General features: G+C 37.8%; 2 protein-coding genes across 3 annotated transcripts in view; both read right to left on the bottom strand.

The window, feature by feature from the left end:
* Positions 1–7082, bottom strand: part of LOC106062099 (ficolin-1-like) — a 15027-nt gene extending 7945 nt beyond the window's left edge. The window contains exon 1 of the mRNA XM_056031323.1: positions 6937–7082. Coding sequence (XP_055887298.1) covers positions 6937–6973 — 37 coding nt within the window. The 5' untranslated portion in view covers positions 6974–7082. The remainder of the gene's footprint in view (positions 1–6936) is intronic.
* A 6401-nt stretch (positions 7083–13483) lies between these two features.
* Positions 13484–22037, bottom strand: LOC106062107 (ficolin-1-like). 2 transcript variants are annotated; one of them, XM_013220385.2, is made up of 5 exons: positions 21943–22037; positions 20123–20157; positions 19278–19391; positions 15108–15230; positions 13484–14631 (listed from the first exon to the last, which is right to left on the bottom strand). In XM_013220385.2, the coding sequence occupies exons 1-5, from the start codon at positions 22007–22009 to the stop codon at positions 14257–14259; spliced, it is 714 nt and encodes a 237-aa protein (XP_013075839.2). In that variant the 5' UTR covers positions 22010–22037; the 3' UTR covers positions 13484–14256. The 2 variants fall into 2 exon arrangements, with proteins under 2 accessions (XP_013075839.2, XP_013075856.2); XM_013220402.2 differs by lacking the exon at positions 19278–19391.
* Between the last annotated feature and the right edge of the window lie 296 nt (positions 22038–22333).

Here is a 22333-nt window from a genome sequence, read left to right as displayed (position 1 = left end):
TAACACGTTTTAAGCCTCGGACATGCATTGTTCAAGTGTAAAATTGCAGGTTTGATAATGTCAAAAAAAGAGAGAGAGCTAGAGAGAGAGAGAGAGAGAGAGAGCTAGAGAGCTAGAGAGAGAGAGTTAGAGAGAGAGAGAGCTAGAGAGAGAGAGCTAGAGAGCTAGAGAGAGAGAGAGCTAGAGAGAGAGAGCTAGAGAGCTAGAGAGAGAGAGAGTTAGAGAGAGAGAGAGAGAGAGAGAGAGCTAGAGAGAGAGAGCTAGAGAGCTAGAGAGAGAGAGAGCTAGAGAGAGAGAGCTAGAGAGCTAGAGAGAGAGCTAGAGAGAGAGAGCTAGAGGAGAGAGCTAGAGAGAGAGAGAGAGCTAGAGAGAGAGAGCTAGAGAGAGAGCTAGAGAGAGGAGCTAGAGAGAGAGAGAGCTAGAGAGAGAGAGAGAGAGAGAGCTAGAGAGAGAGAGAGCTAGAGAGAGAGCTAGAGAGAGAGAGAGCTAGAGAGAGAGAGAGAGCTAGAGAGAGAGAGCTAGAGAGAGCTAGAGAGAGAGAGCTAGAGAGAGCTAGAGAGAGAGAGAGAGAGATAGAGAGAGAGCTAGAGAGAGAGCTAGAGAAAGCTAGAGAGAGAGCTAGAGAGAGAGAGAGCTAGAGAGAGAGAGAGAGAGCTAGAGAGAGAGAGAGCTAGAGAGAGAGAGAGCTAGAGAGAGAGAGCTAGAGAGAGAGAGCTAGAGAGCTAGAGAGAGAGAGAGAGAGAGATAGAGAGAGAGCTAGAGAGAGAGCTAGAGAGAGAGAGAGATAGAGAGAGAGAGAGAGCTAGAGAGAGCTAGAGAGAGATAGAGAGAGAGCTAGAGAGAGGGAGAGCTAGAGAGAGAGAGAGAGCTAGAGAAAGAGAAAGAGCTAGAGAAAGAGAAAGAGCTAGAGAGAGAGAGAGCTAGAGAGAGAGAGAGAGAGAGAGAGAGAGAGAGAGAGATGGATTATGTGACGTCAGAAGGACGAGTGGAATCAGGGGAAATAAGCACAGTTGTAGTCAGACTGAATTTCCGTTGGTGTAAACCAGTGTTTACCAAACTGTGTCCAGCGGACAATATTTTGTCCAACACAAATAAACAAAACAAACAATAGTTTTTTTTTGTTTTTTTTTTGGGGGGGGGGGGAGGAGGGTAGGGGATTATTATATTTTCTTGCTGGTTTTCCGAGTCTTTCGCACCGGACCCTAGCGACGCCACTAGATATATATAGAATAATGCATATTGATGATAGATTTAGTGATGATCAAATAAAAACTTTAAATACTTTTGAAGTCAATATAAATTCTTTCTAGTTATAACATTTCCATTCATATTTACTAATATAGAAACTAAATCTTGTATCCTTCTTCCGTTTTATGTATCCAAAAAAAACAACCAGATTAACAAATGTAAAAAATACTTTTAAAAAAAAAGCAAAGCCTATATAGTGGAATTATATCAGTTAGTTTGGATCAGCCTTGTAATTAAATGTATAATACATCTAGACTAACAATAATAAATAAATCTGTGCGATTAGTAATATTTTTACCCAATTGTTTTTGTTTAGAGCCATTTCATGCTTTCAGCTTGCTCAATGCGCTTTGATCCTTTCACTTGTCTGGAAGAGGGGAGAGAAAGGGGGGGGGGGGTTATCTGTGTGAATGTTACCGTGATCGCTTTGTAATGTACCTAATAAACAAAAAGTTGTGCGACCTGAACCCGAGCTCAAGCCTCCTCACTTTCACTTGCCGCTAAACTAAACAACATTAGCTCATTCGTTGCCAACCGCAGCTTTAGCATACAACATAAACAACAACAGCAAAGGGGGGGGGGGAGGAGGAGGAAAAATCAAATTTAAATATAATTTACCAGAGCTGTGATCTCATGAATCAGGTCGTTACCCAGCCAGTTGTCTGTACAAGTTGTTCCGAAACCGTTCTTGTAATCAGTCCAATTTCTGTTGAAGCTTGTGTCTTTGTGGACACGCCTCTGTCAAGAATGATGTCCACATTAATGTTCTGTCAGCTACAAGTAACAATTAGTGTCAGCTACATTGAAAGACGGCATCACAAACCAAGAGATTAGAGACAGGGTTTCTGCAGCGATCCAACACCATGATGACTTTCTAACTAAAGTAAGAAAACAACGCAAGCTTAAAATCTATGGCCATATTACAAGATCTTCGGGTCTCGCAAAGACCTTCCTTCAGGGAACAGTACCAGGAAAAAGAAGAAGAGGCAGACAGAGAAAGCGATGGGAGGACAGTATAAAAGAATGGACGGGCTGCCATTGAAAGAGGTTCTAAACAAGGCAAAAGACAGGGAGGAATGGAGAAAGACGGTCGACGAGTCTTGCTTGGTGCCCCAACGGTCCAACAGACTAAGGGATAGGTAAATGTAAAGGTAAAATCTCAGTTACAAGTAAAACCTTTGTGTTTAGATCAAGGCATTTATTAATACATAGTTTCTACATCCGTTCATTCTCCGAGTTAAAAAAAAAAAAGGTGAAGCGTTTTGAAGATTAAAGGAGGAAAGCTTTCACAAACCTTGCAAAACTTTAACACTTTAACGACATTTTTACCTGAATGACAATCCACCTCCCGCCGTCGGTCTCAGCGTCACAAAGAAATGGCTTGTATGATTTTACAAAAGCAGATTTTATAGTAATGTCCATTTTGGTCGTGCAAAACATCGCCTTAAAGAGAACAGTGAAATAGTGTGCACTAGAGTTTTGATAATTAGAGGGTCATCAATCAATAGCTAGCTTTATGTGTAATATTTTAAGTAAAGTGGAGCTGAAACTAAATGGCAAAAAAAAAACATAAGTATGTGTAAGCAGCATTAGGATACAATACTGTTTGAGAGTCGAAACGCTAAGCAGCCACGAAGTCAAGGCATTGGGTTAGACTACCCAACTTTCCCCCAAAATGAGTTTCTCAACTCAGCAGTGTTATGTGGAACCATATCGTCTGCCAGTGTCACGTGTTCGCGCTCCCAAGATACAGCCCCTTCCGTATTTCTTTTCACACTCGCTTTCACACACAATTGTATATTTCGGGTCAGGAAGTATTGTAGCCCGAGGTTTATTTCCCATTAGCATGAGAAGCCATTTCTGTCTCCCATATTTTGTTTGATTTTAACAAGTTTTCAAAATTAACAATAACTATAGGATTACAGTTTCTTTCATGCACTCTGACTCATCAAATTCAATTACTTTAGTTTGATCATATTCAGTCATCAGTTTTGTATATTTTGGAAGGACCCCTGTTTTAAATATTTTTGTAAGGACCCCAGTTTTGTATATTTTGGAAGGACCCCAGTTTCGTATATTTTGGAATGACCCCTGTTTTAAATATTTTGTAACGACCCCGGTTTCGTATATTTTGGGAGGACCCCAGTTTTGTGTATTTTGTATGCACCCCAATGTCGTATATACCTTAGTTTTGTATATTTTTGAATGTCATGTAGCATAAAGCAGCTGTTGCATTAATTTTATTTTTGGTTTTCTGCTAGCACCTAAGGAGAAGGACGTGGAAAGTCAGTTGTAGTGATGAGCTTGAACCACGAAAGTAAAACTTGATTAATTGTATTGTACAGGGCGTATATTTTATTCCAGTCATTCCTAGTTTCAGAAGCTTTGTATTTGTTGTTGAAGGATCTTCGTGTTTGAATTGATAGTTTACATAGAGATAGAGATATTATTTGAGTGCACAGTAATTGTTTAAAACAGAAATCTACACTGAATTATAACATCAGATGTGCATTGTCTGATCAACACAATCTCATGGAAACATCAAGACATCTTCACATCTAACACTCAAATGCAAGTGATGCATGAAAGGACTCTAGTTTTGTATATTTTGGAAGAATCTTAGTTTCTTATATTTTGCAAGCAGCCCAGTTTTGTAAATTTTTTAAGCACCCCAGTTTTTTTATATTTTGGTAGAGCCTTAGTTTTGTATATCTTGGAAGCACCCCATTTTTGGAAGCAGCTCAGTTTTTGTATATTTTGGAGGAACCTTTAGTTTTAAATATTTTGGAAGGACTTTAGTTTTATATATTTTTGGAAGGACTCCTTCGATATACAAATATCTCTTCTTGTTCTATCCTCTTCTGTTCCGCCCCCCCCCCCCAAAAAAAAAGAGCATAGAGCCTATCAACGTAATGGAAACTAGAATTCACGGCCAAAAGTGTGTGCTAGGGCTGTTCCAATACAAGAGCAAGAAAATGAATGAAACTTTATCCAAAATAAATCACCAAAAGACTATCTAATATATCTCAGCACCGAATCAGAAATAGCAGAGCCAGTAGAATTCAAGGGCCATGAGAATGTGTTCTATAGAAGCAAAGTATTGTAACGTTTTCTCACTTCTCAGACTCTCCGCAAACTGCACCACTACCAACGTAAAGAGCTTGACAACTCAGCGCTCCAAAATAACGTAACACTTATAAATAAATCACAGCCAATACTGTACAATTGGCAACACGTAACACTACTAATATTTTAACGTGAACAACCGTAACGCCGTAACAATTCTAGCACTGGCCTCTCCGTCTCGTCCAGGACTTGCACTGGAATGAATAGTTCAGGACTGACTTCACACACTGGGCTCGTTGTGTCGGACTCGATGGCATATCAAGATCAAGACGTCGTCTAGTACTAGCGTGGTGTCTTGTCTGTAGTTGAGAAAATTCCGCATAGAACCGTCGTAATGCACCGTACAGGTCCACGCCAGTGAACCAAGTCGTCTGTAGTGAACAGGACTGTACTGAACCGGACAGAAGTGAACCGTTTTGACTGTGACACATCTGCTCTTTATATAGGGTCCCCGCTGGACTTCTAGAAGCCAATGGAACGTCGCTCGACCATTCTGGTTAATCACATTTTTCGTGACGCCCCTGAGCTCAATTCTCAGCACAGATCCTTTTGCGTCAGCTGTCTACACACACACTACTACTCCTATCCTCATCAGCACAAGAGTTATAACAATATAAAAAATAATTCAAGAAAAACAAAGGTTATCTAAAAGAATAACTTTACATTTACAGTTGTATCTCTTAAAACTGTTAGAATAATTTCCCTTTTCGATATCTAACAAAATCTATTATTATCACTGTTCAATAACACATTTTTTAATTGATTCATATCTTGTTTGGAATAATGAATAATTATGCAAAGTTTTAACTTGATCTGGTGAATGAGTGGTTAAGCGCTTGGCTTCCCAACCTGGGGCCCCGTTTCGAATCTAGGTTAAGACTGATATTTTGAATTTTGGAATTTTCAGGGCCCCCTTGAGTCCACCCATCTGTAATGGGTACCTGACTTTAGTTGTGGAAAGTTAAGGCGGTTTGTGGTTGTGCTGGCCACATGACACCCTGCTTGTTAACCAGTGGCCTAAAAAAAACAATGACCTTAGCATAATCTTCCCTATAGTTCGCAAGGTTTGAAAGTAATATAAAATTAAATGCCAAATATGCGCTCATTTTTTAATCGCAAAGAATTAGTTACAAGAGCAAGCCTATATGTAAGGGCTAGTGACTAGCCCGTCTGCTACTCCGTAACCTCTTATCGTCATTTCAATAAAAATGGTAAATATGTAAAACATTGACTTCTATCTATTTTAAAAATTACTTTTCAAGATTTTTACCTTAGCAGATGGGCATTCTTCTTGAGCGTGTGTTTCTGAAATAGTAATTTTTAGCTTAGAAAGAATTCAAAAACTTAACGACACGAAAAGATAAGACAAGATAATTTTTTTTTTATTTATCCAATCAAATAGAAATTCAGTTTGACTACAATTGACCACCTCAGCGTAACTACTGTACAATAATAGATGAAAAATACAAACAACATCCACACACGAAACACAAACACGCTCGCAACCAGATGAAAAAAAACAAACAGTTGTTACATATTTTGTTTTAAACAAAGCTTCTATAAAGCGTAGTTGTATCAATTAGTTTGGATCAGACATTTGTAATAGATTCTAGACTAACAATAATAAATCTTTGCGATTAGAAATATTTTTTACCTATTGTTTTTGTTTAGCTCTATTTCATGCTTTAAGCGCGCAAAATACGCTATGATCCTATCACTTGTCTGGACCAGTTGGAAAGGAGGAGAAAGAACGAGGTATCTGGGTGATCGCTTTTTAAATGTATTTTATTTAAAAAAAAAAAGGGAACGACCTGAATTCAAACGTGTGGGCTTAAGCCTTCCCAGGCTTCACAAACCAACGCGGTAACCACTCTGCTAGCGAAAAGTCTATGAATATGGAATATTGTATAGTTATCTACTGTTTCTATTTCATGTTTTTGTTCACTAAGCCTCAAAGACAGCCTAATACAAAGGGGAATACTACTGCTTAAATCCCCACTTCAGTCAAGTATTATTTCTTTCCTTTTTTTAGATACCAAACAGTAATTTATTAGCAGTAGTTAATTAACTAATTGGTTAATTATTATAATTGATTTTTGTGTTTTCAGGTTAAAGAAATAATTGTGCGAAAATTTCAGCATTGGGTATCGGTGAAATAAAGTGTAGAAATTTTTGGCCAGACAGACACATAGACAGACAGACAGACAGACAGAGTTGATATGAGATTTGTAAAAAAAACGAGAAGATTTATACATTCGCTTAACCAGCATTTCTTTATCTGACATTCTTCAGTTATATAGAGCAAAATAACCTCCTCTCTATAATACAGTAGATTTAAAATGTTCTTTTCTTGAGATATGTTTTTCTTGTTTTCGAATTAAATACTAATTAACTCTTTCTCTCCTAACTGACGATACCAGCGTTGATTCCACCAGAATGTGGTAAATAATTACGGAGAGAAAGAGTTAAAATAAATAGTTAAATACATAAATATGCACCTCTATTCGATATATACAAACTAATATATACCACAATAAGCATTTAAAAATATTCAATAAATACCTTGTAAAGCGATCGCATACAGTAATAGCCAGCACATATTAAACTATATCTCCTTCTGTGTTGAGTTCAAATGAACTTGGGAAGACTCTTCATTCAAATCAATAATTAGGAACTTTATATAGCAAATATCAAAATAAATAGGAGGCGCTTCAGGAAGTCAGAAGTTTTTAGAGGTAGGTGACTTTTGCATCAAAGTAAAAAAAAAACTAGCGAAATATAACCAAAAAAAATCCTTTAAAAAAGGCTTATCTAAGGGAAAGAACTCCGCACTTACAACTATAGCTATCGATAATGTAGAAGTTATTTTCCTTATTCGGTATCAAACAAAATAATTTGTCACCAATAATTAATTAACTAATTGACTATTTTTTAAATGATTTGTGTTTTGTTAAGCGTAATAGGTCAAGTTTCAACTTGATCCGAGAATCTGTGTGGGAGAAATAACGTGTGCACTTATCTAAAAGGAAAATAAAACCATCTACTTTGCCACATCTGTGGATATTGAAGGATTAATCTCCCTTGATGGTACCGAACAAAAATTACCAGTAATTAATTGACCGATTTTAGGAGTCAGTTATAGAGATCGGATCTCAATCAAGGAAAATCCTATGCCGAACTGGGAGTCGACCACACAGTGAGGCTGCGATAGAGCGTCGCAAGAGGTTTGCGGGACATGTTCTCCGACAAAATAAGTTACGCATACAAAAGAATTGCTATGATATGGCGGCCACTACGAGGAGAGCGCAAACAGGGACGTCATCGAATAACTTGGCGTCACACTTTCATGGAGGACACTACGAGGAGAGCGCAAACAGGGACGTCATCGAATAACTTGGCGCCACACTCATGGAGGACATCAGAGCAGTGGACAACAGGTGGGAAGAGGTTTCAGATATTGCCAGTGATAGATTTTTGTGGAGACAGCTTGCTGAGCAATGCACTGAACGGCTCGGGATGATCTAAGTCTAATTCATTGACTGATGTTTTATTGGTTCATGTTTGGCTAGGTACAGAATGGATTCCGAAATAAAAAACATGTTCGAAATTTTGAGCAGACAAACAGACAGACAGAGTTCATATAAGCTTTGTACGGTGACCGGTCATTTCATCCCCGGTCACTTCATCCCCGTCACTTCATCCCCGGTCATTTCATTCCCCGGTCACTTCATCTCCCGCTCATTTCATCCCCCGATCATTTCATCCCCAATTAAATATTTGTTTCTTTTTTTTTCATTGTCTAATTGTGCTGTTAAGGCTTTGACTTAAAGCCCTCATTTCATCTACTATATAAATATGATTGTGTAGAATGTTTTTTGATATTTTTTGACATGTTACTAATGCGTTTATAGTGTTTCCTCTTCCACTTTGCATTCTTGAAGAGAGATATTATAATATATTGTAAATCTGGGTGTGTACTTAGCTATAGCGCTTCTATTGGATGTGGGGGGTGTAATATCATAATATTGTCCTGTGCATGACGTAATGATCAAAGGCCAAGGTTTGGTGGAAGTAGTGAAAATCATTTGAGAGATAGAAGTGCGATTAGAATAATTATGACCGTGCCGCTGATAACTTATCATCAAAGGCCAAGGTGTGGTGGAAGTATGACCATGTTTCACTTTATTTTATTTTTCCATCTCTCTTTCTTGAAATCGGGCGCGTCATTTTTTAGCGTTGAAATAAGTTTTTTTTTTGTTTTTTTTTAAATAAAGGCTGACTTTACCGATATCAGGATAACACTTTTTTTTTACATCACCTCAATATTTATACATGTTAAATTTGTATAGTTTATAATGGCATTTAATTTTAATTTTATTGCTATCTAATGTGTTACACTTTTTGTCATTTAAATAAAAATGAATATATTAAATATTGCTAATTTCATGATTTTTACCATATTTATTTGTTAGATAAAATGATCAGATGATGAAAATAACAGGGGACGAAAAGACCAGAGGATGAAATGACCGGGGTATGAACTGACCGGGGGAAGAAATGAACAGGGGATGAAGTGACCGGGGATGAAATGACCGGGGGATGTAATGACCAGGGGATGAAATGACCAGAGGATGAAATGACCGGGGTATGAACTGACCGCGGATGAAATGACCCGGGGATGAAGTGACCGGGGATGAAATGACCGGGGGATGTAATGACCATGGGATGAAATGACCGGGGGATGAAATAACCGGGGATGAAATGACCATGGGATGTAATGACCATGGGATGAAATGACCGGGGGATGAAATAACCGGGGATGAAAAGACCGGGGATTAAATGACCAAGGGATGAAGTGACCGGGGATGAAATAACCGGGAACCCATTGAACCCAATGAAAGATGGGATGAATAAGACATCTAGTTGAACACTTTCACAATTACCTATTGTACCTAACAAAACAAAAAATCAATTTTTAAAAATAACTAATTAGACCAATAATTATTGGAAATTAATCAATTTATTTCAATATTGTTTAAGGGAAATACATCTTATTGTGTTGAGAGATGTGGCTACTAATGTACAGTTATTTCCCTTATATTTGCATTTTTGGTTTATTCGTTAGTATTTTTTTTTTGCTTTTATAAGCTCAAATGGTGCTTGGAGTCCTATTCTCTACTTGCAAGCATTGCCGGCTGGAGTAAGTCAACTAATCCTCCCACCTCTACGTCCAATCTTTTGAGAATCTTCAACAAATTTCTATTAGTGTTTGTGTCATAATTACGTTCATAGTTACCTGTATATAAAATGTACCATTCTAATATGGATTACACCGGTTGCTGAGTGCAATTTGTCAGACAGGGCTAAATTGGATGTAAATATTGTACCTCCGTGAGACCTAATTACCTCGGAAGAATAATAGTGCCTCGTTGTCAGACTAAATGACGTCTAATTGAACACATGGATGACCTGACAGCAATCACGCTGGGATTGACGTAGGCCAGGGTTTCTCAACCTGTGGGTCGCGACCCCTTTTGGGGGGTCGATTGACCAGCCAGGGGTCGACTAAGACCATCGAAAATATGGATTGTTATTGTCTACCCTACAATTCTGAATTTGTGTATGAGGGGGGGGAGGGTCACGGCAGAGTGGGGGGTTGTAAAAAGGGGTCGCCGAGGTTAAAAGGTTGAGAACCGCTGGCGTAGGCGAAGGTATTAACCTCGAATGGCCCTTGCATAATAATTCTATTTCACCCCACTTTTTAATACAGTCTTTTTTTTCTCTTTCGATAGGAATTCTTCTTGCGATGATTAAAATGTCTTAGAAAATGTGCCTTGTAGACGCCAGGCGGACGTGACTTGTGCCTATTCTCGGTCTGCAGAGTTTGAGCTGATTCTAAGATTACTAGTCGACCGGCGGCGTAGCATACGCCGCTATTTTGCAGGGCCGGCCATAGTTCACAGCAACCTATCCGACCGAAGTGGGCTACACACTTTCATAGGACCCGCGCTAATTCTATGTATAAATTATTAAATTAAACCATTTTATAACTTATAACAGACTTCTGGCGCCGCCTGATTTACCAGGAGCTCCTGGAAATCTCCTGAAATTGCAAAAAGTCATGGAAATCTCCGGAAATTATTAAAATCTTTAGAAAACTGATACAACTGATATATATAGACAAATATTATCATTATGGGTTGTCATTCAATATGGAAAACGCCAATCCTACGGGCGATAAATAAAAACGGCATTATGCATTAGCCGTAATTGTGTAATCTGGTGAAAGAAGCTTCTCGCCTCAAACTAATGAAGAATTACTTCAGTTCAACAATTCTGGTAGATAGATTGACATGATTATAATGATTTGCTATTGAGCGTGATCTATGTAGGAAATAAAATGTTCATGATACATTGTATGACTTCACTACAATCAAGGCTCGTAAAGTTCGTGGGATAACTCTTTCCGCAGAAATAAAAGAGTGATCTTTCCTTTACTTCTTCTTCTCGTCCAAACTCTTGAGTGAAGAAGAGAATTATATATATAGATTTGTTTGTTTCTGTACGCGTGGTATTACTCAAAATAAAATGAATCATCAGGTGTGGAAGTAGAATATGAAAGTCCAAGCATTTCAAACATTGCGTTGGCGAGCCGCAAGCGGCCACTTTGCCCGCCTAGCCACGTCAATAACTATCAAAATAATGTTAAATTATTAAACGTTTAATAGTCACCACTAATTTTCAGGTGAAATAATTACCGAAAAAAAAGGTAACAATCAACTTTGTTGAGCTTATGAAGTAATTTTAATGATCAGATTTTTTAAAACTAAAAATTTTTGGGAAATTCATTTTAAATTGAATTAGATGTGATATCCTGTTTATTTATTAATTTTGAATTATCTTTCAAGTGGCTTAAATCATCTTCAATTTTTAATGTCTCTGAATGGCATTGGACACGAATTTGATTGTGTTGCCTACTACACAGAAGTCCGCTGGCTCTCCTGTCATAAAGTATTGAAGAGATTTTTTGAACTTTGAGAAGATATTGTAGGCCCTATTGATTCTGAACATGAAAAGTATTTTCATGTATTTTCAGGATTTTACATTTGCAGTTGATCTCACTGGTCACCTGCAAGACTTGAGTTTGAAACTTCAAACTAAAGACAAAATTGTCACAACTGCATGTAATCATGTGAAGTGCCTTCAAGCAAGGTTACGACTGTGGATAAACCAAATATGAAGAGAAGATCTTGTTCACTTGTCAACATGTCTGGAACTAAAAAAATTAAATAAAACTACAAGATTTGCTTGATATGTCCTACACCCGGAATTATTATTAGATGTTTTAATTGACTGTTTTTGGGTCTTCGTTTCATACGAGCAAGAATTTTCGTTGTTTTTATCTCCATTTTCATTGGTCCTGATATTGCTGCTAATAATACGTGCAACTAGATAGAATTGCAGTCAGATTCTTTGTTCAAACCGAAGTATATAGAAGTGGCTGTGCCTAAATTTTAAAGTTATTTACCTGAACGATACAGAGATATGCCTAAATTTTAAAGTTATTTACCTGAACGATACAGAGATATGCCGAAATTAGCAGTCAGACTTCTTGCTATGTTTGCAAACACTTTCTCTCTGTGATCAGTTCTTTTCAATAATGAAGGCTACAAAGAGACCTCATCATTATCTGATCAAAATCTGTCATCAGTGATGAAAGTGTCAGTGGCAAACAAACTTTGACCTGACATCAATAAACATCTATCCCAGAAAAGAAGTCAAGCATTAGGACAACGAAAATAATACGTAATCATAGATATTATTAATTTACAAAATAGTACTACAAATTTAGCTAACTAGCGGACAGGTATTCCATTAATTATTGTATTCTATTGACATTTGTATATATCTATATATATATATAATTCTCTTCTTCTCTCTTCTCTTATATATATATATAATTCTCTTCTTCTCTCTTCTCTTATATATATATAATTCTCTTCTTCTCTCTTCTCTTATATATATATATAATTCTCTTCTTCTCTCTTCTCTTATATATATATAATTCTCTTCTTCTCTCTTCTCATATATATATACAATTCTCTTCTTCTCTCTTCTCTTATATATATATATAATTTTCTTCTTCTCTCAACAGTTTCGACGAGCAAGAAGTAAAGGAAAGATCACTCTCTTATTTCTGCGGATAGTAACCACACGAAAAAAACAAGAGGGGGGAGGGAGAACAAGTGGGTCGCTTCGGATGGCTGCGCGCTGGACTGTCAAATCCTGCTAGCGGTTTTTATCGATCTCAAGCAGACCTACGACAGGGTATGGAGGCCCGGTTTGTTGTTGAAACTTAAAACAGATCTCCCGAGCCCTCCTGTCGATTTACCAGGAGCTCTTGGAAATCTCTCAAAATTGCAAAATATACGAAAAAATCCCTTAAAATATACGGAAATATATACACGAAAATTGTCATTTTGGGGTGTCATTCAATATGGAAAACGCCAATCCTACGCGCGATAAATAAAAACGGCATTATTGTGTAATCTGGTGAAGGAACTATTTGTTTATATATCTCTACACTACAGCCTCGTTTTGAATTAATGTTGACATAATTGCATGCTCAGTAGTGGACCGTAAGTGTGCGTCTCTACACATGATTATCATTCCATGTAGGACGATTGCGTTTCAAACTTTCTGTTTAGCGGTTTGAATTTCATTCCCACCGAGACTGTTGTGTGACACTCCAACCTGGCAATGGGGCTTCATCAGAACGCAGTGTCATATAGTCTCAATCTGATCAATTCGTTCAACATCTCCTTGGCCAGGTTTCTCAGGTGGAAAAAACAATAATTAATTATTGCAAGCAGCGCAGTAGACTATTCCAGTAACGAACAATGCCTCAAGCCGAGTAGTTAACTGCATTGTTGAACATTTATTATACACAGTAACCGAAAGAGACAAAAAATTAGCTTATTACTTCCGGTGTTCATTAATAGCCTGGATAAAATATGCAGCACTAAAGCATTGACCCCCCCCCCCCCCCCGATCCAACCTCCCCCCCCCCCACACACACACCCAAAAACAACAGAAAAATCAAGCAAAATATTTATTTAAAATCTTTAATGCCATATATCTCAATACTGCATGAATAATTCCCTTTTTCTAGAAAAAAATTAACATTATATGATTAAAAAAAATAATTTTTTATTGATTCGAGTATCATCATTGATTATGAATAATGAAGCTAAATTTCAACTTAATCCGAGAATAGGAGGTTGGAGAAAAAAAAACGTGTACAAAATGTAATAAGGGAAATAACTCCATGTATACATCCACATCTCTCAATACAAAGTTTTTGATACATGTTTTGTTAGGTGCAATAGATAGTTGTGTCAGGTTTTCACTTGATCCGAGGATGAGTGTGGGAGAAATGACGTGTAAAATAGATAAAGTACCAGACAGACTGAGTGAGTAGATATAACCTTTATAAATAAAAACAAAGATTAAAGAAGATATTTGAAACAAACTCACCACAAACAACAAATTCAATTAATAAACAAGTAGTTTATTTTATTTCAATGCCTAAATTAAACAATAAAGAGTATTGTTAATACATGCAATTTCTACTTTATCTAAAATATTATATATTTTTTTGAATAATCAATAGGATTCCCCATGCTTAGTTAATCCTCCTCATCTTCATTTTGAAACAAAGTAACTACAATCAACAAATATATAATACAATATTGAAACAAGTAATTTATTTTATACTCATACCTAAAATTTTACAATGGGGAATATTTTGTATACATGTCATTTTTAGTTTATCTAAAATGCTATATTTAAAAAAAAAATAACCAATATGACTTTCCATACTTATTTAATCTTCCTTATCTTCATTTCAACAGACGATAGTGAGTCATAGTCCGTTGTTAGACCGTACCAGATGACACCGAACCCGAATGCATTGATGCCAAAATGACCATTCAGATTCGTCATATGGCAAAGTTTATACCACCAACCAGCTTGGTATTGCCCTGCACAGCTATGGTTAGGTCCCAGGTCATTGTCCCTGTCAGGGGTGCTAAACATCATAGTGTCGTGGTTCACTAATTCATTTGTTACATTGCCTTGAAATTCGCCCAAAGTCAGCCTGTACTGGTTTGTTTCGTTGTCGACCTTAAAACTACTGTAGGAAGCGTAATAGTTTTGTTTTTGGTAGGTCATATCTATTCTCAGTTCGTACTGACCCTACACAGAGCAGGAAAAAAAACAAAAAAAAAATTTTTTAAAGTTTGAATTAGTCATGTAATAAAATTTGTAATAAATCTAGACCAACAACAGTAAATCTGTGCGATAAGAAATAGTTTTTAGGTTTGATTTTTTTAAGCGCTATTTTCATGATTTTAGCTTATAAATGCTTTGCTCCATGCACCCGTTTCAAGTTGAATCCATGTAATTATAAGCTTTAGTCAACTTAGTTTTGACACTGTCCACACAACACTAGTCCGGTGAAATGTACTTCAAGATTATAACAAGCCTACATCGGTTAAGTTGTACTAGCTGTTTGGAGCTACAAACCAAACGACAGAGTATCACTTACTATCAACACGCCTGTTGACTATTTCAACCACCAATTAAGTGTCCAGCACGTCCCAAATTTACCATTGACCCTAGCCTTACAGGCAAGCGAGCAGTGGAAATGAATTAAAACGAGAGTGCATTACCCGAGAAGTCAACTGATGAACTCTCTCATTACCCAGCCAGTAGTCCTCAGTACAAGGAGATCCGAAGCCGAACTTGTAGTCCTCCCAGTTTCTTTGGAAGCTGGTGTCTTGATGAACACGTCTCTGTTAACAGATGGCATCTAATTAATGTTAGTTTTAGTCACAATTAACACACAGATCCAGAGCAAAGCTTTTGAGCCCCAACCTGGCTCTCGTGTGGAAAAGGTCCTTAGATGAGCGTTAACCTGGCTCTCGTGTGGAAACGGTCGTTAGATGAGACGAATAGGCCAATAGAGAAGTGAAAAAGAACCTCCGTTGGGATGCCTAAAGACCAAGTCCATTGCACTGGCGGGGATGGAAGAAACCTCATTATCCACACATCGTTCCTTAAAAGAACGTTATTATGCGGACACACGCACGGCTGATGTAGTACAGAGAACGAATATGGGGGAGTTACCCTGTTGTGCTCGGCCATTGGCCTCGCTTCAGATCCAAGCGCTTTGGGATATAAGCCAACAGTAATAGCAATGTAATAATTTACATCTGCTTGGATCCTTCCCAGACAGAAGCTTGTTCAGACAGACAGATGGAGACAAGCTTCTTTAGGTCTAGGGTTCATGTGCCATACCTCTATGACAGGGGTGGGCAAATTACAGCCCGCGGGCCACATGCGCACCGCCGAAGTGTTTTATGCGGCCCGTGAAAACCTAAATCAAGTGTGCCCACACATTACACATATAAAATTGCAAATATATTAAGCATAAATCATTGTAAATATCTATAGGAATCATGGGCGTAGCCAGGATTTTTTTTCGGGGGGGGGGGAGTTAGGGGGGGAGAACCCCCGCCCCCCCCCCTTCCGCGAAAAAAAAATATGTATGTATGTATGTGTGTGTGTATAATCTTTATTACATTCTGACCCTTCCTTCTATCGGAACACGTTTATTGTGCCCTAGTAAAAGTTCATCCTGGAGTTAGTGGAAAAATTGTAAACTCTCCGCCATTGCTAGCAAGGGGGTCTGGGGGAGCGCTAGGAGATCATCCAGCGCCGCCAAACAATATTTCTAATATTGAATCCCAACAAAATGCATATTCTGTGGTATCTACAGTGCATTTTCCTGCTATTAAAAAGTCTTATTTCAAAAACCTAATGTGCTACTCTTACTGACTTACACCCTCCCGAGCCGATCGGCGAATTTGCCGTTAAGCTGTTTTCACAAAAATCTGTCACTGGTAATGTCTGAAGCTTCTTCCCACCTGCTCTGAGGACCTCCGTGAAAGTGTGGCGCCAAGTTGTACTAGGATGTCATCGCATCTCTTATTATGCGTAATTCATTTTGTCGGAGAACATGTCCCGCAAACCTCATGCGACGCTCTGTCAAAATCTTACTAATGTGTCGACTCCCAGTTCGGTATGGGAATTCCTTGATTTAGACCCGATCTCTTGAAACTGACTCCTAAAATCTGTCTTAGCCATCTTTGTTGAGCCACATTTAGTATTTTTCAATTTCGGCAGATGACTATTCACTGCACTTTATTAATGGAGCCCCGCCACTGGAAGAAATGTGTAACTCTCTTGAATACGCTCTTGGAATTAGGTGACTGTAGTTTGCTTTAGATTTTATATCGAAAAGGAAAGTTTTATCGTCAAAATCATCTGTTGGGGATTTTAAACTAAAAAATCTCAGGACTTTGTTGTTGTTTCTTTAAAATTCAAAACCCCATTTAGCTACGATCATAGAATTTGGTAACTGTAGTTTGCTTTAGAGTAATATTGAAGATAGAGGTTTTCCCACCTCAAAACGCTCTGTAAGGGGATTTTAAACTCAAAACCATCTGGAGGAGAGGAGTTTAAACTCAAAACCCCCAATTGGCTTGGCTACGTTCAAATAATTTTAGTGTGTAATTTGCTTTTTTTTATATTGAAGATGTATTATTTAGCATCAAACCCTTCTGAAGGGGGATTTAAACTCAAAACCACTTTTGGCAACGCTCATAGCATTTTGAGTGCGTAATTTGCTTTTTTTTTACATTGAAGATGTATTTTTTAGCTTCCAACCCCGCTGGCGGGGGTTTCAACTCAAAACCCCTTTTCTACGCTCATAGATTTTATAGTGTGTAATTTTCTATTTTTTTTTTTTTTTTTTTTGCATTTTTTTTTTTGCTTTGTTTTATAGAAAAGGGGGATTTAACTGCAAAAACCCCTGTTAGGGGTTTTTAAACTCAAAACCCCCTTAGCTGCGCTGGGCCAGGTGATAGTTTAGTATTAAAATCTCACCTAAATAAACAAAATCAAAGCAAAAAATCAGTCACTAAAGCCCGTCTCCCCCCCCAACAACGGGGGGGGGGGGGAATTTCATTTTGGGGGGGGGGGGGGGGGTTTGAACCCCGAACCCCCCCCCCCCCCCCCCCTGGCTACGCCCATGACATGAATTATTGAAACTTTTGATTCTTATCACTTATAATGAAGAGGCTAAAGAAACGTTGTCTCTAAACGTCCTTATAAAAAGTTTAAAGTAAACGAACATATTTAATAGCAATATTTCGATAAATTCAGTAGAAGACATAAGCCCATGCCAGTATTTATTCAATGCTATGAAGAGCTGTGTTGAAAGAGTTGGGTTGGCTTGTACAAGATGGCATAGGTAACAACTGATGGAGCTTTGACTGAGAAAAACAACCTTTTTAATTCTTAAAATAAAGAAAATATCCCAACCATAAACTAGTAACATGAAAGTTTACAAAAAGCTACACTGAATTTAGACGAATTGTGTTGCTATAAATACTATGCATATTGCAAATTAATTATGTATTATACACAGGGCCGTCCCTAGGCATAGTCAAAGTATACTGCTAAGGTCCATGATTGTTGGGGGCCTCGCACAGGAAATGCACTTTGATGTATAGAGAAGGAACAGCGAAACTTGAATTCAATGTTATTGTTTGAAGTAAACTAGGTCTTTAATAAATTGCATAATTTTAGTTTTTTCCCTTTATTTTGTATTTTTATATTTTATTCGGGGCCACCAAATTCACTTCGCCTATGCCCTCCAAGTATCCAAGGCCGGCCCCGACTGACAGTTCCAAAAAGTACGTGAAGATTTGGAATTAAAACATTCTGATGTTCGGTAACACAGTAGTATTCGCTGGCCAATCATTAGATCAATATGGAATCTCAAGGAAGAAATTGTAAGGTTCCTTGATGGACATTGACTGTGACTTTGTTACTAATATTTCTAATGAACAGTTGAAGACAGACTTCATGTTTATCATCGGAAGCATTGCAATTTGTTGTTTGCATATGAAATGTACATGCATCTTAAATCTTTTCAAACAAAGATATTCCATTTCTTGAGGCCAGCAAGTGAATTTAGGCTTTATCATTTTACATTAGCTGAAAGGTGAAACTATTTCTAGTGAAATGGTTGAAAAGTACAAGACCTATTTGGATTCCTTGATTGTGGAATTTTAAAACAAATTTTAAGACGTCAAGAAATTGAAACCAGTTTTCAATAGCCTCAGTTCACCTGATTCAGCTCCAGATGACATACATCCAAGCAAATTATGACCTGAAAGAGAAGTTATAGACAGTTCCTTGGCGGGAGTTTTATGGGTGCGAGAAGCTGTATAGCAACCACATTCATCTTTTTGTTTGAAAATTATTAAGTGTTAGAACAGGTCGATGCTTATTGAAGATAATTTGACAGTAGTCACAAGAAAAACAACAACTAGTAAGCTAGTTCCATGGTTCCGGAACATTATGCACGAGAGTAAACAGTTATATATTTCATATTAAGTACTACTATACATTCGTGTTGAAATGATGGATGTCAATGGACAAAACTGAAATAAAAAAAATAAAAAATTCGTAAAATTAGTTCAAGAAATTGCTAACTCTTATTTTAATTTCTCATATATATATATAATATGCGGCCCGCCAAGTCTCCAAATTTTATTAATGCGGTCCTCGGTTACAAAGGGCTGCCTACCCTTGCTCTAAGACAATTTGAAATATTATTTTGAAATTCCGCCAATTATTCGAGTTTCAAAAATTGTTTACATGTTAATGAATTGAAACAGAGAATTTTGACATATAAACACTTGCACAGTTCTAATGATACACTAAACATGTCTTAAACTTCATATCTTCAATTATTTTAAAGTTTTCACCTGTATAACGATCCACCCTCCCCCTTCAGTTTTAGTGTCACAGAGGAAAGGCTTGGGTCTCTTTATAAAGGCATATTTCTCGGCAATGTTCATGTTACGCGTACAAAAGTTCGGCTAAAAAGAGAAACAAAATAAATGGTTATTGGGTATTTGCATAATGGAGTTAAATCTATAAAGATATAGCTTTTGTTGTTGTCTTTTTTTTTTCAGGCGTAGGCTACATCTAGTGGGAAAATTGATATACTTTGTATTATTAACAAAAAAGCAAATTATAATTGTTGTGCCCAACAACACATTTCTCCCCCCCCCCTCCTTTTTTTTTTTACTCTGGCCTCCACATCCTTCTCTGATTACAGAAAAATCTCCCTAGACGGTTTTGGTAATTCATGGCGCCCTAGGTGAATGTCATATCAGGGCCAAGTATTTTTTAAAATTTGTGCGATGGGGTTTAAAGTTTATCTTCATACCGCCCCCCCCCCTTTTTTTTTAAGGCGAGGTGATGGGGTGCTTGCCCCACTCGCCAGCAACTAGGGTCGCCTCTGATAACTCTCCTTTTATCCTTCATCATCCTTGATGGAAAGTAAAGGCGGTTGGTCGTTGTGCTGGTCACATGACGCCCTGCTTGTTTACCTTTGGCCAAAGAAACAGACCGCGTGGTCTGAGGGGGGGGGGGGGGCTTTTCTATCATCTCGTGATAACTACTTGTAAAGTCTGTTTATCCTTCACTCATAATAGTATCTCCGGCAAACTTCAGACATTGGGTCACCAGGTTTTACTTTCGGTTATTGCACTGTTGGAATTATGTATTTACATATTTCATTAATAGTTTAAATACTTTAAATTACCTTTGGTAGTGTACACGACTTTTGGGCGAATAGTTCTGTAGAGAAATTATTCAGGAAATATTAAAAAATCATTACCATTTTAAAAGTCATAGATCTCTGGTAATTAAAGATCATTCATTACTTATGATTATGTTGACAACCCCCCAAAAAATTGTATGTCTACAAAAGTAGAAAATAAGATTAATTTTAAAAACTAATATGGTACTTTCTTTTAAAAATATGGCATGCTGCTAGATAGAAGTATTATTAAAAACTTTCACCAAAAAAAGTGCAGGGGGCCTTCATATACCTAACTACCGCCCTGACTACAGATATGCATTAAAATTCAAAATATAACGATAAAAATCTATATATAGGTATGCCTATCTATACATATACATATATAAGGCTCCTTCTGTCTCTAAAGAAAGACTATGGATATGTATCTAACATGAGCGTAGCCAGGGGCTGGGGTTTAAACCCCCCCTGCCCGAAATAAAATCCCCCCGGGGGGGGGGGAGTCGGAATTAAGTGACTAATTTTTTTGCTTTGATTTTGTGTATTCTAGCTAAGCACAAGATATAGATATATATATATAATTTATTTTTAGCAGGGGGGGGGGAGCGAAATCCCCCTACCATCCCCCCGACAAAAATCCTGGCTACGCCCATGGTATCTAATATATATGCATGGCTCCTTATCTTAAAAAAAAAGAAAATGGATTCGTCGAAATGAATCGCTGGTTTTGGTTTCATTCTTGAGTCAAGGTAGAATCGGATGTGACTAAATAAGATACTCTTGTAGCGGCAAGGTTTGGCACAGTTTGTGCACGTGAATGCCCCTGTTTTAGGGCTAGATGCTAGGGCGGCTTTCTTTCTTATTCTCTTGTTTAATTAAAGCCACTTTTTTGTTCTCGGCGAGGTTAATATTAGTACGCTGAGTCTGTCTCAATGATTTTCGATTTGTATATAAATATCTGTCTATGTCTGTATGTGGCATTTTACGTCTCGAGAGACGATCTTTTCCCTTTGCAACAACTTGTGTGAGGCCAATCCTTGATACACAGCTGCCATCGCAGGTTGGGCATATATAATCACCAGGCGCCGTTGCATTTTCACCCTTCTTTCTGCTTCTGTTGTGTATGATATCTGCAATCTGTGACCCTTCCTTTATGCTCTCTCCAGTGCCACCTCTTCCCAGGTGCTAGTGTCGATTTTGAAGAGCTTCATGTCGCGTTTGCATACATCCGTATAACGTAAAAGTGGGCAACCAGCTGTTCTCCTGCCTTCTATTAGATCACCTAACAGAATGTCCTGTGGAAGTCGACCTACTGGCATTCTACGAACGTGGCCATACCAACCAAGGCATCCGCTGCTGAGCGGACAGAGCGGACTTCCTGGCACCCTGCTCTTCGTAGCACTTCCTCATTGGTTATCTTATCTTGCCACCTTATTTTAAAGATCCGCCTTAGGCATCGGAGGTGGAAGACATTCAGCTTTTTTTTTTCCTGCCATGAGTAGGTTGACCATGTTTCACTTCCGTACAGCAATGTGCTCAAAACACAGGTCCTGTAGACTAGGGCTTTAGTACTGCTAGTCAGCAATATGTTGCATTGTTGTCCCATACTCTTTTCTGCAACCGTGACATGGTGACCATTGCCTTGGCTATCCTGTTGTTAATGTCTTTATCCAGTAGAATGTTGTTGGATATGATGGAGCCAAGGTAACAAAAGTGATCAACAATTTCTAGTGGTTGGCCATTAATGCTTACTTGAGGTGCAAACACTATATAAATATATAAGCACAAACTTTTACATGGATAAAAACACAGAAAAAAGATACCGTGTATGGCGAATGTAAAGAAAAGCAGTAAGCCTAGACACACAGTTGCATTGATTTGTATCTTCATGTTTGTTAACTAACTCGGGACGACTCTTCGTTCAAATCAAGTATTTGAAAGCTTATTTACAGCATTACAAAAAATCTAGAGGCGGCGCCTCAGAAAGACAAAATTTTCAAGGGCGGTGACTTTTGAGTAAAAAATTGTCATTTTTTTCAGCTAGGGATTTTAATGAAGAAAGGAAGAGAAAAATTCTACGAGGATTCCATGTGTACAGCACAAAGACCAATCTTTCTCAGGAAAGTCAGAAAAAAAAATAGAAGTAAAAATTTTAGCAATATAAGGTCACTTGATTATTGGAGATTATCTATACGCGAAGGCAGATCCAGAAAA

This window comes from Biomphalaria glabrata, chromosome 5, assembly GCF_947242115.1.
Source record: "Biomphalaria glabrata chromosome 5, xgBioGlab47.1, whole genome shotgun sequence".
Taxonomy (NCBI): Eukaryota; Metazoa; Mollusca; class Gastropoda; family Planorbidae; genus Biomphalaria; species Biomphalaria glabrata.
This window is presented reverse-complemented; position numbering and strand designations above follow the sequence as displayed.